The following is a 19,036-nucleotide window of genomic DNA, read 5'->3' as shown; positions in this document are numbered from 1 at the left end:
GTTTTCGTTCATTGCAAGAGAACAAAAAGCCAACATAACACAAGGGAAAAACACAAAGTAAGTTTCATTATTTTCTTCTTCGATTTCAGTTTTTTAAACTTACAAATGAACTTTCATACATGAATTGAAAAGAAACCCTAAGTGCCTTATTTCGATTCCCTTTATTTTTTTAAAATCAACCCTTATTTTTCATATATTGTGTTAATTTGATTTATAAAAATGACAAAAAAAAATAAAATTTGATGAAGAATGTGAAGTAGCTAGATGGGTAGTGTATATATATTTTTGTCCGAGTCATTTTTTAGGTTATTAAAAGTGGGAGGTTACTTAAAATTTTATTCATTTTAATCGGTTATCTCAAAAATAAATTAAATAAATTTAAAAAAACATATAAAAATAAATTTTAAATTTTAAATTTTAAAATTATTTTTTCTCTTCTCTCTCTTTCATCTTTTTTTTTTTCCCAATATTACTCCTCAAATTGGTTTTAAATAAAAACTATTTAAATAAATATCTTTAATTTAAAAAGAAAAACCTTAATATGTATACACGTGGCCTGCTTCTTTTATGCCAAGACCTCTTTATAACTAACCTTAAATAAAATAAAAATAAAAAGCGCATTGTGTCAACTACACAATGAGTAAAGTTTCCATGGATCATGATAGATCCCATGTGAAACCTACCAGCGCCAACCACTCTATTTCCATGGTCCAGGACATAACCACACATCTCACATCCATCTCTCTCTCTCTCTCTCTCTCTCTCTCTCTCTCTATATATATATATATATATATATATATATATATATGCAGCTACACCTTATGTTATAAAAAATATCATGTACCAGAGCACTAACTTATAATGTGGTGCATTCAACGTGGGATGCACTGTAAGGGGGGTTGTGGTTCATTCTATATAATAATAAGATAGTCACAAGAGATTAGTTTAGAGAAACGAGTTACTGGTATCAAACTATAGGCTTAAACCACAAGGATGGAGAACCGTTGACCATTCAAAAACTTCCACATACTAACGCCATATTCTAAGCTTGAAACAAATTCTATAATATATGTTGTGCCTTCACATGGAGGACTACCTCAAAACCCTATCTTTCGTTGATTTAAACCTCACCCCAAGTCTGCTTCTATCTCATGTTACCGTTGACTTTGAAATCTCTATCACCGGCCCCCAAATAACAACTGCCTCTTCCCCATAGCTATGGCTGATCTTCAAACCCCTTCAATCACCCTCTGCTCAGATTTTCCGGGGCCATGAATGGGACAGCGGACTCCGGTGGCTTTCTGGGGTCCAACAACATTGGTGGCTTGGGATATGGGATCGGAGTATCTGTGGGGATACTCTTACTCATCACCACCATCACCTTGGCCTCATACTTCTGCACCCGCCCCCAGCAGGTGCCTGCTGCCGCCTATGGTGGTGGTGGTGGTCTACGTGAACAACAGCCTGTGGTGGAAGAGTTTGTGGTGGATGTGGGGCTTGATGAAGCCACCATCTTGAGCTACCCCAAGATGGTGTACTCTGAAGCTAAGCTGCAGCACAAGGACTCAACAGCGGCCTGCTGCTCCATTTGCTTGGCGGATTACAAAGGCAGTGACATGCTCAGGCTGTTGCCTGACTGTGGACACCTCTTCCACCTCAAGTGTGTCGATCCATGGCTGAGGCTGCACCCAACCTGCCCCGTTTGCAGAACATCTCCCATGCCAACTCCCCTGTCTACTCCACTGGCTGAGGTGGTGCCCCTGGCAACCAGGAGAGATTGATTCATGAAGAAACAGAGTAATTATCGAACATGGGGCGTTTTTCTTTTTCCTTTTGCTGATCATCTGTGCAACGTAGAATATTTCTCATCATGTTATTCTATAGAGAAATTTCTTGGGTTCTTTGAATACATGTACTTTCGGATCAAAATCTGGTGTCATGCAGTCATCAAATTGCAGGAAATTGAAAAACCCACAAATTCTTGAAGCAGGGGCATTGGTTTGATACAAGATTGGATTGATTTAGAACAGGATGAATCAGAACCGGGGGAATGAGACATGTTTCTATATTTACCGAAAATACAAAAGACAAAGGTACAGGGTTTCAGCTATAGAAGCCTCAAATAATAGGGCATGATAGATTCATGGAAATAATTCTCTGAATTGTTGGAAATCTTTCTCCTTAAAGGAAGGGAGTTTTAGACGAAACTTTTCCTCCTTGTGATAGTTTCGAAAAGCAATGATTTTTAATTATGCTTTTTCCCCATTATTTTGTATTTTCCTCACAAGTAATTTCGAAAAGTTATAAACGGATGTTATTAATTGGAAGGGCTTGCTTCATTGTTTCCTCTAGGCTTTATATGCAATTTTTTGTGAGTGAAAAAGAGCCACTTTAAGATTGATGAGTTATTTCGTGGGGTCATTGGTCTATTAGCCTATGAACTCATGGGGCTTGTGTTCTTCATTGGGTGTTCCAATGTGCTCAGTCTGGGATATCACGATGTGATGTCCATCCACGATTCAACATAACATGTGTAACCACTTGAACAATTTGAAAACTCTCTTCTACTTTATTGGCAGTTCAACTACTCATTCCGTGACCACGGAATTGACTCACCAAATTGGACACGTAGAAAAAATTAAAAACTTTTAGAAGATACATCAACATGGCTGCTTCAATAAAATATCATCAAAATAAATGAGAATAGTAAACTTTACACCATAACTCAATATGTATAAAACTTTTATTATAACAATTTTCTTAACCAACTAATAAAGTACATATTCTAAAACGTGTATGATATGCCTTGAAAAAAATGGGTTTTAGGAAGATACGGGAGATGGGTCACCTAATAGTTTTTGGGATAACAGATTAAAAGGGATAAAATTCCCTCAATATTGCAAAACTAACCCCTCACTTATTTAAGTCTAAAAAATGACCCAACTCGAACAAAAATATCCCGCAGCTATCTCTTCAGCCCATTTTCCCTCCAACTCCAATTTCCCCCTGTGTTGTGTCCCTTCTTTACCCTGCAAATCTATTTGTTCCATTTGGTAAACCTACAAGAAAGAAATCACGAAAAACTTTTCCGTTTATTGCAAGAGAACAAAAAGACAACACAACACAAGAAAAAAACAAAAAGTAAGTTTCACTGTTTCTTTCTTTGATTTCAATTTTTCGAACTTTACATATGAACCTTCATTCATGAAATGAGAAGAAACCCTAAATGTCTTATTTTGGTTCTTTTTTATTTATTTATTTAAATCAAACCCTATTTTTCATCTTTTTGATATTGTGTGTTGATTCAATTTATGAAAATAGCGGAAGAAGAAAATTTTGATGAATAATATGAAACGGAAGAAGTATAAAATTTTGGGGAAAAAGGGAAGTGAAAAAGCAAGGTTTTGAAACCTCATCATCGTCATTAGAAAAATGAGAAAAAATCAGCTAATTCAGTAAGCATTAATTTTCTACTTGAAATTTTGGTTTTTAATTTTATCCCTTTTAATCGATTATCCTTTTTTATGAATTTATTTTTCATGAATTGATAATCGAATTGAATAAAACTTTTATAGAATTGAAGTTGAAAATTTTCTCAATGAGGTTATAGTCTAAGGTTTAAAGCAATATTTGAATGATTAGAAAAAACTAAACTTAACTACTATCAAGTTCACCATCAAAAGGTTTTGAAATTTTGTGTAATGAAGTTATTTGTTATGAATTTATAACATATTTGAATATAATTTTTATGAAATTATTTTATCCAAATATTTAGAATTTTGATTTAAATATATATGTTAAGAAAAAAAACTGAACTTAATTGTTATCAAATTCATTGTCAACAGGTTCCAATTTCAAAATGGTTTGGTTTTGTTTCAAATTTCAATAAACAATAGAATAATGTCTGCATTTTTTTTAGCTGCAACTTAGTAAAATATAATAGTTTCAATTGCATTAGTAAAATAATATCTTTAGAATATTAGCATTTGACATGACATCCTTAAATAATATGAAAATAAAGTCTATGTTAAGAAGTAATACGAAATGATGGATTTAATATAGTTGGATAAGTTTGGTAATATAATTTTACTCAATTTATATTGATATTTTTACAATTTGTTGTTATCTTGTAGATTGACATTCCTCCTCATCTCCTGTCTTTTATATCTAAAATACCTAAAGAGGAGTACTTTCCTGGAAAAAATGCATGTTTGTCTCACTTGGTAACCATTGAAAATATTAAGAAGAAATTGACTGAACCATAATTGAAGATGTTTAGAAAATCATGTTTTGGTCATTCTTACTCCTTCCCGAACTTAGATGTTCAGCCCAAATTATTCATCAATTGTTGTTACGTCAATGTAAAACCAAAAAAGACAATGAAATATGGATTTTATTAGAGTCAAAGGGCTTAAGATTTAGTAAACAAGATTTTGCATTGATTATAGTCTTGAGTTTTGGTCCTATTTCAAAATGTGACAAAAAATCATTGCAAATAAGGGACACATACTTTAAAAGAGAAAACAAGGTGTGTAATGATGAGTTGGAGAAAGTTTTTCTTTCTTTAGGAGAGTTAAAAAAAAAAAAGAAAAAAAAAAAAGAATTTGAAGATGAAGAGGTGATAAAGTTGGCACTTTTGTATTTTTTAGAGCATGTTTTATTTGGGAAAGAATGGAAAATTTTAATAGATATGGAATGGGTTGCTTTGGTTGATAATTTGGAGGCTTTTAACAAGTATCCATGGGGGGAATTTGTTATGAGAGGACACTATTTGGTTTGCAAAGAGCTTTGGAGTATTGAGTATCCAAATACCAAGATAAGAAGAAAGCAAAGGAAGAAGCTACAGTTGAAGCATATAGTCTTGTTGGATTTCCATATGCCTTCCAAGTTTAGGCATACGAGGCTATTCCACTTATTGGATTGAAATATGTCACTCGTGTATCTGAGAGCTATCATCGAATCTTAAATTGGAGTGCAACTAGTGCTCCAAGGTCTACTGAGATTGAAAATGTCTTTCTAGAGCCTAATGTAACTAATTCTTTACCTTTAAATTTTAAGAATGCAATTATAAATATTATTATGTTATTGTTTATTAATAATTATATTTGATTTGGATTTTGTAGTTAAATTTTCATTCGCTCCTAATAGCCACTTTAGAGGAGCAACAACAAGACTATTACAAGCATGTAGATAAACAAGGAGGTTTAGTAGAATCAATCAAATGCCTCATAAGATGCCAAGAAGGATGACTTAAGGCATGAAAAAAGCTCATCTAACAATACTACTGTTGCAATGGCAGAAGAAACAACAAATGATGCAATTGCCCCATCAATAAAGGTAACTTAACCTAAACTTAGCCATCATAAATAATGCATGCATGTTTTTTTTTTGCACTTTATTTAATACAAGATGTTCACTCCATAATTAACATGTGGAACCTGACCTTAACTAGTATTAAGTTCATTATAAATAAACTTATAGGAAGTTAAGTTTGTAGGGATTGTGAAAAGACCTAAATTTAACAAGTGTGTTATTTCAAAGTGAACAAACTTGTCATAATATGTATATATATATTTAAATGTTGTAAGTGTTAAATTGTTTTTTTTCATTTATGTGCAATATGTGTAGAAATTATGGATGCAGTTTGTGAAATTCAGACAAAGCTCAGAGTTAAATTTCAGTCATCTAAAGAAAGAAATTGAAGGACTCAACTTGAATATGGATGAATTGAAAATTTTATTATTATAAGTCAGTGACATGTTCATTATGTTTATATTTTCTAATACTTCAATATTTTGACATTTGTGTTTTCTTATATTTATTATTATTGGGTGGTGTATGCAATTTCAGGTTAAGAGTTCGAATGAGGAACATATAATGCATGACACTAGATTCACAAAATCTAGTACAAAGGAAAAAGACAACAATATGGGCTTTGATTTCCATACTAGAATTTTAAAGGATGTTATAGATGATGAAGTGGAGAGGAATGACATTCCCATGGATGTGAACATTAGCATGTAAGCTTCTAGAAACCTTCAGCTTGTAGAAAAAACTCATGACTAAAGAGTTGAAAGATGATTACTTTAATGATGATCCAGTTATTGATATTACTAAGTTGTTTGGTACCCCAACTATGTCGGGTGAGTTTTTAGTATATGTCATACCTCACCATCTATCTCCTACCATTTTTAAGTGAAGACATGAGATTAAAAAAATCTCGTATCTTGCAGCACCCTTTTATAGATCCCACCAAGAGGAAGAAACTAAGAAAAGAGATTAAGGAACCATTAAAGCGGGGACCATTGGGACCCATAGGAATACTGGTTTCCTCATAATCCAATTCTAAAGTTGATTCAACATCCTACTATAAAGAATCAACTGAACTCCAGTATATTATGTAAATAACAACGAGAAACCAAGTGTTTGGGTTTGTGACTTGTTATCCATTGTGTTCAATCTCTTTATGAATTGGTATTCATAGTCTAACAAGGTGAAAGCTATCAACATTTCAAGATTACCTTTACCATCCTTGACCTATATTAGCTCTTAAAAAACTTATGTCAAGTTCCACTTAAGGAACTATTATGACCATAGTTTCCATGAACACACCTCCTTAGGATCACCCAAGGGGACACATTATCTCAATACCAAGAGATATCATGGTGTCTCTATTGAGAATACCTATTGCTACCAGTTTCCATCAATAATGACCCAATTCATAAGGAATATATGATCAACTTGCAATCTCACCCGTAGGTCAAAATAATTGCTAACTTTAGAGCAAGCTCAATATTCTCTCAAGGTTGAGAGACAAACACAATGAAGCAACTTGGTAAGGTCATGACTACTTGATAGCTTTAAGTCATGACTCATCGTAGGTCCTGTCTAATGTGTAACCATACACACTAGTGTACTTACCATGAGAAACCCATCTCGATAGCCAATACCAACCATACCTCCGATTAGGAGGTGGTGCACTATAAGTTTTAATGGGTTGCCAAGACCCATGAACCAATTGTGAACAAGTCATTTATTTTCAAGAAACCCATGACTTAGATTTTTTGTGCAACTCCTAATGCACCTAAGTCACGTACAATGTGAAAGATGTAAGCAAGAATTCTCATAAGTAAAATACATGGAATGAGGATAGATAAAAGTGAAACTAGAACATCATTAAATAAATAATGAATTCCAAATTTCTTACATCATATCATGCTTTTAAGGGTTCTATCCTAACATTCTCCCACTAGCCCTCAAAGCATCATGCCTATAAAGCATGCCAGATACTCATCTGACACCTATGTTATCCTTATGACCAACAAAGACTCTCCCTATCAATGTCTTGGTAAAAGGATCCACCGGGTTCTCCACAGAAGGTATCTAGTCAACCATCATGTCACCCTCTAAATTATCTCAACACATTAGAGCACAAACACATAATCCTTCATTCTCCTAAGATACTTGAGTATATGCTTGACAACCATCCGATGTTTTGGACTTGGATTAAACTGATATCTACTCACCATACCCACTTCAAAGCAAATATATGGCCTAGTATATAACATCACATACATAAGACTAACCAATGCAGAGGCATAGGGTACTGACTGCATGTGCTCTTTCTCCTCAAGTGTTTTAAGACATTGATCTTGAGAAAGGGGAATTCCATGCCTAAAAGGTAACACACCTTTCTTGGAATCCTACATCACATACTTGACCAAAATCTTATCTATGTAGGTAGCTTAAGATAACGCTAGTTTCCTATTCTTGCGGTCCTTAAAGACCTTAATCCCAAGATTATATTGCGCTTCTCCTAGATCTTTCATCTGGAATTGAGTAGAAAACCTTATCTTGACTGATGACAATAACCCTACATCATTACCAATGAGTAAATTGTCATCTACTTACAAGATACCACCATGTTTCCATACAATTTCTTGTACTCACAAGGCTCATCCTCATTTTGATCAAAGTCAAAGATCTTGACTGCCTGATCGAACTGTTTATTCCATAAGTGGGATGCTTGCTTTAATCTATAAATGGATTTATGCAATTTGCATACCATATGCTCTTGACCACTTTGCTACGAAATCATCTGGTTGCATCATAAAGATGCTCTCATCAAGATTTCCATTTGCGAATGCAGTCTTGACATCCATTAACCATATCTCATAATCAAGATGTGTCGCAATGGATAAGAGTATTTTGATGAACTTGAGCATGGCTACTGGCGAGAAGGTCTCCTCATAGTCGAAACCATGTTTCTGATTATAACCCTTCGTTACAAGCCTAGGCTTAAAAGTCTCAACCTTTCCATCTACTCTTATCTTTCTTTTGTAGACCCACTTACACCTTTTGGGTTTTATCTCTTCAGGTGCTTCTACAAGCTCCCAGACTTGGTTAAAATGCATAGATTCTAACTCTGCTTCCATAGCCTTTTGTGAAAGATGTGTATCCATATCACTTATTGCCTCATCATAATATGTAGGATCGATTTCATGTTCCATTAGGATGGCCTCAAAAGACTCTTCCACTACGACGAGGTACTAGTGTACTAGAAATAGGAATGGTTGGTATTGGATCCATAGTATTCTGTGTTGTTGTAGGAGTTTTATCTAGATCTCTCAAATCGACCTTACTCCTAACATTATTACTCATCAGACAGTCATATTCCAAAAATCTAGCATTTGTACTCATAAATACCTTCTGGTCGACCTGACTATAAAAGTAATAACCCCTAGTTCCTTTTAGATACCCAACAAACTAACAAACTTTTGACCTTGGTTCCAACTTATCTACCTTTGGTTTCAGCACGTGTGTTGGACACTCTCATATGCAAACATGGTGTAAACCAGGTTCACGACCCATCCACATCTCCATAGGAGTCAAATGTACTGATTTAGATGGAACTAGATTAAGAAGATATCTTGTAGTTTCTAATGCATATCCTTAAAAGGATGTGGGAAGTGTTGAAAAACTCATCATAGATCTCACCATTTTTAATAGAGTTCGATTTCTTCTTTCTACCACTCCATTTTGTTGTAGAGTACCAGGAGTAGTCAATTGGGATATAATTCCATGCTCCTTAAGGAAAGAATCAAATTCATTAGACATATACTCTCCACCTCAATCGAATCGAAGTGCCTTAAGGTGTTTACCAAACTGGCTCTCCGATTCTGCCTTAAATTCAATGAATTTATCAAAGGCATCAGATTTCCTATCTACATATCCAAACCTAGAGTATTTATCAGTAAAATGATCGAATACCCATAGTTTCCATGCATAAATAGAAAAAGGTTCATACACATCAGTATGCACTAACTCCAAACATTCCTTAGTTTCGTGTCCTTAAAAAATAAAGAAACTTTTTGGTCATCTAACCATTTATACAAGATTCATAGACTGAAAGATCATCTGAAATAAAAGTGTTCAGACTTGATCAGTCTTTGGATCTTATTTAGATTAATATGACCTAGGCATTAGAAGCTAAATGTTTGATTAATGTTAGGTTCTTTCTTTTAATGAGATCTGACTACTCCCATTACTTGGCAAAATAATGATGGAGCCTCGCATAAAAAAGGTAATACCTCCTACTAACTTACATAATTAATCTTGCAATTGAAGCTAAGGTAAGTACAATCCTATTATGCGACCTTCTCACTTGTTGAAAACTCTATAAAGAACTACAAATAGTGGGCTTGGAATCTATCCACCACAATTGGTGAAATCCACCACTATGTATTCAACAATAAGGACATGTTGTGTACTTATCTATCCTTAGGCACTTCAAGAATTCCTTTTCTAGTGTCCTAAATGGTCAAAAAGGAATTACTGCCCATGAGTTTGTTCTCTCATTCCTTTTCTTAAACTTTCCTTATTTGGTGTTGTTCTTTTTCTTAATAGAAGAGCCTAAAGAACCTTGACTTCTATATGAACACCCTTCCACTCTTTGAGGATCTTCTTACCCATCCCAAAGGGATCTGGTAAGATCTCTAAGATAACTTGAATCTTGGTGTTTATAATAGTCTTAAGGGAAACTTGTCTAATTGACTTGCCCTTATCACCAAATAATCCTTGTAACTTTAAAGAGAATATCATAGACTATGGCAATAAACATGTGTTGCTTTTGCAACACGTTATCTAAAGACCCAAGTATGAGAGACTTAGTCTTTTGATCCATCTTTTGCCATATTTGATATGTTTCTCTTACTTTATGATAGGTTTGTTAAAAGGAAATAACAAACTTTACCAAAATAAACTTCTATGCAATTAATACTATATCTAGATTATTTTTAGTATATAATTAGGTCCAATTAACTTATTATCAATGAGAATAAGGCTGATCGGATTATAAGACATGATTTTTGTAATAAACAAAATATTTATGTGTATTAATGAAAAGAAATTGAGCATTCAAGGCAAGTTGGTAATTAATTTAGCAAAAATGTGGTGCTCTCAAACTACACATATATCCATGTAAGATATCTTAGTATCTTAAGAATCAAGCCTACTTTAGGTAGGTCATGACTCTTATTACTAGGTAGAGACCCTCTCTAATTAATCAACCTGCCTTATACCTCCAAAGGTTATCCTAAGGCATTCATAAACATACCTTTATGCTAACCCTTAGCCCATGCAAGTGAGACCACCTTAGGTGATTCTACGACTTCATGTCTAAGTTAAGTATGTAACTAAGATCCTTGACATCAATGTTACCAAGTAAAGAGTTCCATCTTTAGGATTGGCCACTCTTACTACAAACATATATAGTTTTGTCCATAAAGGATAGTCCATATCCCTTGATTCCTTGGGCCACCCCATCTTTAGGAAAGTGATGAGCCCAAAATCAAGATGGGCTTGATCTTGGAGGCTATGGGTTTGCTTATGTCCCACTCCCATTTAATATTTTGGAATAGAGTCTTTAAGATAATTTTGGTAACCATCTTAAAATAAATTATCCATCATGAAAATTTCCAAAACTTTTATTTATTACTTGAATTAGGGCTCTTGTGCCAAATAAGGATATCTTTCATATTCCTTATCCTTGAACTTTTCTTTTCAAATTAAACAGTTTCCTCTTTTTCTCAGATAGGGAGAGCTTAAAGGACCAATTTAGGTGTCATTCTCCTTCTTTATGGGGGAGGGGAGGGGAGGGGGGGGGGGGGGGGGAGAGAGAGAGAGAGAGAGAGAGAGAGAGAGAGAGCCTAAAGAACCACTTAACCTAAATAAATGAGAGTCCCAAAAGGAATTTGAAATCCTAAATGACAACAACCAATTCATTAAATAAATAATAATGGAAAAAAGTCTCATGAAAATTTATTATTTTAAGAAAATCCAAAATTACTATTTTGAAAAATATTTTATTTCCTTAACATAAAAGGAAAAAATAAAACCGAATCCCATAGCTTTAGGGATCCTATTGCTTATTTGGTAACCCAAATATTTGGAGTCTAAGGATCCAAAAATACCAAATGTACCTACAACTTAAGATAGGGTTAGTGAAAAAAGGAAAACCCAATGGGCCCTAAAAAATGAGCCCAAAAGATCAAAAACAAATTGGCCAGTACTCCATCTAGTAATTGCATGCCTTTTACGCAGCCTTGCTTCGATCAACCATATGTCCCTCGTTTCAACTCAGCATTGTAACCCGTTTGAAGCAATGGATTCCTAGCTTCCTAAGCTTCAAAACCATATGTGGTTTTCCCTAAAAGGCTTACAATAGGTAGCCCCAATTTTGAGTTGAAGTCAGCATGCTCTTTGCACAACCTTGATTCAATCGACTATAACTCTCTCGTTTCAACTCCAAATCACAAACTGTTTGCAGTGTTCGATTTTTGACTTCCTAAGCTTCAAAATCATATGTAGCTTACTGCAAGAAAATCACATGAGGCCATCCCAATTTTGATTCAAAGTGAACGTTGTTATGCAGCCATGGATCTAAAAAAAAAGTTTTCTCATTTCTTCCTCTTTTTTTAATGAATCAAAGGAAGAATTCAACCTTTCTTCCATAGCCATTAAAATCCTTGAATCTTCATAGATTATGCTCCAATAAAGATTCAATCTTTATTGACATCATTCACGAATTCATCTCTTGTAGTCCTCCATAGATGATAAAACACAAGACTTTACATCATAAAATAAAATCCTATGCTCTTATAATGGAGCTTACAACCCAATCTATGAAAAATATTAAAATTTTACAAGAGAAATGGAAAACCTATGCTCCTTTAATGGAGGTTACAACCAAATCTATGAAGAAACAAAGAACAAGAACAAATTATCCCATTCAATCATCACAAGCAATAATAAAAAGGAACATACATGTGTTCTTTGGCCATGGGATGATATCAAAGCTGCAAAAAAAATGTAGCACACCCTAAATAAAGATCTAAGCATGCTTATAAAATTTTGCTTCGATACCAATTGTTGGCACCTTAAATCTAAGCAACGGAAACAATACCAATTTTTATTTTTTTAAAAAAATTGATCTTTTAGGGTTAAAGTACTAACCTTTAGGTATGGACATTCCCAAACCTCAAAATCCAAGTGTCGAAGACGACCTTGAAGTTGTTGGAAGTCTCGTAAACTCACAATCTTCTGCCCGATGACTCAACTTTGTTCTTGGTACACTTTTGGTAGGAAAGAAAGGAGGGTGGAGACTACAACTCTCTTTCTCTCTGGATGATGGAAGACAAAAGTTATTGAAACCCTAACCCCTATGAGGTATTTATAGGTTCCTAAGTGAGCTTAAGTGACTTGAGCCCACATGGGCTTGGGTCACTTAATCTAACCCAAAATGGATTTTAATTGATTAATTAATCTAATAGAGCCTACTAATTAATCAATTAGCCCAATCCATAGACCTTGTTCACTTACCCTTATGCGACCTTATGTAATTACCAAAATGCCCTTGTGCACAAAAGTGAACCTAGAGCCAATCCAACTCTCATAATCCGTGTCAACAAGGTATATGAGCTTAGAGCGGGGACCATTGAGACCCATAGGAATACTGGCTCTCTCATAATCTAATTCTAAAGTTGATTCAACATCCCATTATAAAAAATCAACTGAACTCCAGTATCCTATGCAATAACAATGAGACACCAAGTGTTTGGATCCATGACTTGCTATCCATTGTGTTCAATCTCCCCATGAGCTGATGTCTGTAGTCTAACAAGGTGAAAGTTATCACCCTTTCAAGACTACCTCTACCATCCTTGAGTTACAAATCCTTCTATTGTGTGTTCAATTGACATATCTTAGCTCTCAAAAGACCTATGTGAAGTTCCACTTAAGGAACTACTATGGGCATAGTTTCCATGAATACACTTTCTTAGGATCACCCAATGGGACACATTGTCTCAATCCCAAGAGATATCATAGTGTTTCTATTAAGAATACCTATTACTACCGGTTTCCATCAACAATGACCTAATTCATAAGAAATATATGATTAGCTTATGATCTCACCCATAGGTCAAAGTCATTGTTAACTTTAGCACAAGCTCAATATTCTCTCAAGGTTGAAAGACAATATAGTGAAGCAGCTTGGTGAGATCATGACTACTTGATAGCCTTAAGTCATAACTCACCGTAGGTCCAATCCAATGTGTAACCATACACACTAGTGCACTTACCATGGGAAACTAATTCTGATAGCCAAGACCAGTCGTCCTTCCTATTAATAGGTGGTGCACTACAACCTTTAATGGGTTGCCAAGACCCATGAACTCGTTGTGAACAAGTCATTTATTTGCAAGGAACTCATGACTTAAATCTTTTGTGCAACTCCTAATGCACATAAGTTACATACAATGCAAAAGATGCAGATATGAATGCCTATAAGTATAATACATGGAGTGAGGATAAATAAAAGTGAAACTGGAACATCATTAAATAAATAATGAATTCCAAATTTCTTACATCATGTCATGCTTTTAAGGGCTCTATCCTAACAATGTGATCATAAAATCAATGGTTGCATTAATTCCTTTAACGGAATTTGATATATGTTCCTTATAACTAAAGTATGTTAGTTGATCACATAATAAGTAAAATCAGTAACTCAAAGATTTGAGCGGTAATCTTGATAGGTAATAATACTACCTTGTTAGATTACGAACACCAATTCATGGGGGTCTGCATGTAGTTGATAGTAAGTTACGGACCCAAACTTTGTCTCATTGTTATTTATATAGGGTATGGAATACAATTGATTCTTTGTGGTAGGATGTTGAATAAACTTCAAAATTAGATTATGAGGGAGACAATACTCTTATGGGTTATAATGGTCCTTACTTTAAGCTCATATATCATGTTGGTACAATTTATGAAGGTTAGATTGACTCTTGGTTCACTCGTGTATAAGGGTATTTTGGTAATTATGCAAGGTTGCATAAGAAATGACAAATAATGTCTTTGGATAAGGCTAATTGCTTAATTATATGACCTTGTGTGATTAATTAATTAATTAGAACACATTTTGAGTTAGATTAACTGACTCAAACCCATATAGGCTTAAGTTATTGAAGCCTAGTAAGGGAACCCCTTAAATACCCCTTTAGGGGGTTGAGGTTTCCTAATGGCATTAGTTAGCCATCTTCCACCTTTAAAAAGAGAGAGTCAAAGCTTCCTCTCTTCTAAAACCCATAGTTTGGAGTGTCAAGATCGTGTTCCGAGTCATCGGGTGGAGGATTTTAGTTATACAAAACCTTCAAACATGTCATTCATTGTAAAAAATTGATCTGGGAACATCCAGATCCATGTATGAGTACTATATCTAGATCTATAGTTGAGAATGATTTTTATTGTCATGTTATTAGACTACGATAGATTTAGAGATGACTAGGGATAAATGCATGCATTCTACGAGATCTAAGGATAAAGAATGGAGAAATCCGAGTTCCCACCAATCCTAAGGACATGTGATCATGAAATCTATGGTCGTAGTAATTCTTTAAGTGGATTTTAATGTATGCATTTGGGTAGCTCAAGTATGTTAGATGATCACAAAATAAAAGGGTTTGTATCTCGGGGATTGAAGAGGTGATCTTGAGAGGATGATAATATTTACCTTTTTAGATCACATACACTAATTCATGAGGAGTCTACATGCAATGGATAGTAGGTTATGAACTTAAGCTTTATTTCATTATAATTTTGTAGTATACTAGAGTGCAGTTGGCTCTCTTTAATGAAATGTAGAGTCAAATTTAGAAGTAGATTTTGAAGGAGCCAATATTTTTCCATAGGTTTCAATGGTTTCCACTCGATCTCCTAATTCATGGTGGTATGTTTGCTTGAGAGATTTAGGTTTATAATTCATAAGTATGCATAAGGGTGTTTTGGTAAAATGTAGGGTGCACTAGATCTTATTAATTGACTTTTTAAATTAGTTTAATTAATTAATTGGAGTCTAATAAGGCTAATTAATTAATTATGACCTAAGAGTGTTGGATTAGGTGACCTAAGTCCAATTTGGGCTCTAGTTACTTAATAGGGAAGCCTATAAATACCCCCTTAGCCTACAAATGCAAACCCTAGTCACCCTCAAGAGAGAAAGAGAAGTGTGCCCTTATTTTGTGTCAAGTCCCATTAAGGGAGAGATCATATGGAAGATTGTTGTGTAGAGGACATCTATAATGACTAATGCGGATTCAACATTTTTTTCTGATTAGATTCGATCTAGGAACATCTAGATTGCAAATATGGATTCACTATCTCTAAATCTATGTTTGTTATTGGTTTTCATTGCCATTGTTTTCCGCTATGTTAGATCTAGAAAGCCTAAGATTAGATTGCATGCACTTTACATAATATAGGCCTAAGAATGGAGTAATCTAAGGTTCCCAATAGATTTCACTGTCCTTAAATGCCTAGATCTAGGAAAAAGAGTCATTGAGAGGAAGAATTCTTGGTTTTTAGGATCCACATCGACTTCTTCACTTATTGGAATTGATTTGGGAATATGCAAATCATAGGTATGTTTTTTATACACCTAAATCTATAGTTTTAATATGATTTTTGCTTCTATTGTGTGGATTTAAATCCCTAGGATAGTTTTGCATGTACCCAGTTTTGCATGTACCTTAATGATTCAGGTCTTAGAATGGAGTAATTTAAAAATTCTAATAACTATGCACTAAACATTGAGCATTCAATGCAAACCCTAGCTTAGCAAATATAAAGCTCTTAGGACTACATATGCTTTGCTTAGGTATCATAGTATCATGCCTAAGTTGGGCAAGTCATGAACTTATTACTGGGTATAAACCTTCTCATTGATCTCCATGCCTCAAACTTGGAAAGTTTCTTAGGTAAGATCAACATATCTTTTAATTTAGCCTAAGCCCATCCAAAATAGAATTGGGTTTATTTGGATTCAATCCGCCCAAGGTACACCTCAAGTTCTCTTACACATCTCACAAATATGCAAAGATCATGCATTTTGTGCACTAACGAGTCTTGTATAGAAGAACAATTAAAAATCATTGTGTTTTGAAACTATCACAAGAAGGAAAAGTTCCCTTTAAAACTTCCTTCCTTTAAGGAGAAAGATTTTTGGGGAAAAAAAATCGCGACATAAAATTGATAAATTTTAGCAAAAAGAGATTTTTATTGCAAGGCCAATTGAAACAAACATGACAATTTTTCCAAACTTTTCCCTATTAAAACAAATAAACCTTTGATTCAATTTTGCCAATGGAAACTGCTTCTAGGTAGCAAAAATAAAACCTCTATGTGTATCCATGGACATGTTACCATAGAGCTTGATAAAACCTAGCATCAATCTCTAATTACTTCTTCAGAAGTAGTTTTAAAAACTAAAAACTAAATAAAATAAAACTTTTTTTTAAAAAAAAATTGTCTATTCCATGGGTTAAACTTTCTTGCAAAATAAGCAGATTGTCTTGGAAACTTCTAATTAAGGTACTTTCAACTAAGACCCTTTAATTTCGTATATTTACACACCTACTTGAAATGCAACCATCAATTGGAAGAGAGAAATAACCGATGATAAACACAACCAACTTAATGAGTAAGAAATATGTACACTAGAAATATGTACACTAAAAACCCTAAGCATATCCACATTTGGGAAAAACCAAACTTAGACCTACACTTAAAATACTCCAAAAACAAAATTTACTAGTAATTGGAAGTGACAAACACACCAACGCAAAACAATGCTACAGACAAAATTTTAAGAACATAAAACACATCAAAATTTTCAATACAAATTAATATATAGTAATAAGGTTTATTGAGTCAAACATGAGTCTTGAATAATCTAAAGAAGAAAAACCCTAGAAATAATTGAATCAATTAAAGCTAAAACAATTTAGGGGATGGTAATTACCTATGTAATAATTAATAAATTAGAGATATAAAACTATTTGTTTGACAAGAAAACCAAAAAAGAGAAAGAGATGGAAATCTTGGAAGATAGAAAGAATCCGCATGTTAGGAACAAAAATAAAGGAGTAAAGAACCGGATCTAGCAAAAACAACTTCAAATATTTCGAAATAATGAAAACTAGAGATGTGTTGGTGGAGATAGAACTCACCTTGGCTTAGTGCTGGTGGGGGAGACATGTTGGAGGAAAGATCACAAGTGAGAACAAATGATTGAAAACACAAAGTATGATGTTTTTTTTGTTCTATAAATAGTAAAAAAAAAAAAAAAGGGGAATACCTTTTTGTTATTCTCTAAAAAGAGTCACTTTGAAAACATGGAAAATTGTGATAACAATCACTATCCTACTTCCCGAATGTGTGTGTGTTTTTTTGTTCTCAAGAACAAAAAACAATTTCTAAAAACACTAATCAAACAAACCCTATATCATTCTAAAATGTTATTATTTTTTATTAGATTATGATAATTTTTTTAAAGAGAAATTTGATCTAAATTAATTTTTTATGTTGTTTTATAGGTCTACATTTTTAGAAATAGAAAAAAATAAATCATCTACTTTTTTTTATTAAGAAATCTTAGTAATAATATTTAAATTTTCATGTTAAAATTATATTAATTAAATTATAATATATATATATATATATATATATATATATATATATGTATGTATGTATGTATGTATGTATATATATTTTTTTTTTAAAAAAAGAGAGAAACATCATCTAGATCAATTTTTATTTTTAGATTGTTTGCATAGGTTTAAATAGAAAAAAACTAATCTTCTATTTTTTTTATTAAGAAAATTGGGAAGGAGAAATATTGTCCAAACTATTTTTTTATTCAATAAATTACTATAATTTTTTTTCAAATTATCCAAAAACATTATTTAAATTATTAAAAATAAGGTGGAAGTGCATATAAGTGAGATGATAAGTATGTTTTAGGATTTTTTTTTCTTTTTAAATTTATATAGAATAAAAAAAATCTAATTCTTAAAAAGTGAATTATAAAGTCATATAATATTTATTTATAACTTACGTTTATTTTTAATGTAATTAAAAATTTTGGAAACGAACAAGAAGAAATAATAATAATCATAACAAGGGCGGGTCGAGATGGTGTCTTGTCCTGGTCATAAACCCAATCGATTCCATTTAGAGTTGTCCAATGGGTAAGGGCCCCCATTTTGGCTTGTGGCATGACATGCCAAAAGGTTGGGTCAGGTTGACATGACCTAATTACTATAGCGGGTTGGGCAGACACAACCTAAAAGAGTATGTTGTGCAAAGAGCAGGTTGTGCTGGGCCTAAGGAGACAACCCGTAATGCTATCATGTTGGCCTATTGTGACATCCTAACTTATCACCCCGTCGTATCGGCCCATTGTGTCAGCCCACTTGATTCGTTCAAATATTACTTTTTACTTTTTATTTTTTCCTTTTATTATATGTCAAATGCCTTTAATACCCCTGTTAACAATTATATAACGATTAGTTTGAAGAGTGAAAAGGTGAATCAATGACTAATTTTCTATAATACCACTCTCAACAGCCATACGATGGTTGTTTGGTTTGCATGAGTGTGTGGCCGGACACGACTTCAAAGTGTGCCTTGCAGG

At 33.6% G+C, this 19,036-nt stretch overlaps 1 protein-coding gene across 1 annotated transcript; it reads left to right on the top strand.

Annotated features, from left to right (window-relative positions):
* Positions 1 to 954: 954 nt before the first annotated feature.
* Positions 955 to 1,986, top strand: LOC100246161 (RING-H2 finger protein ATL70). The gene has a single exon (XM_010654946.3). The coding sequence runs from the start codon at positions 1,272 to 1,274 to the stop codon at positions 1,779 to 1,781; it is 510 nt and encodes a 169-aa protein (XP_010653248.1). The 5' UTR covers positions 955 to 1,271; the 3' UTR covers positions 1,782 to 1,986.
* The last annotated feature ends 17,050 nt before the right edge of the window (positions 1,987 to 19,036 follow it).

Source organism: Vitis vinifera, chromosome 8 (assembly GCF_030704535.1).
Source record: "Vitis vinifera cultivar Pinot Noir 40024 chromosome 8, ASM3070453v1".
Taxonomy (NCBI): domain Eukaryota; kingdom Viridiplantae; phylum Streptophyta; class Magnoliopsida; order Vitales; family Vitaceae; genus Vitis; species Vitis vinifera.
The sequence above is the reverse complement of the archived record's forward strand: the minus strand, read 5'-3'. Positions and strand labels throughout refer to the sequence as shown.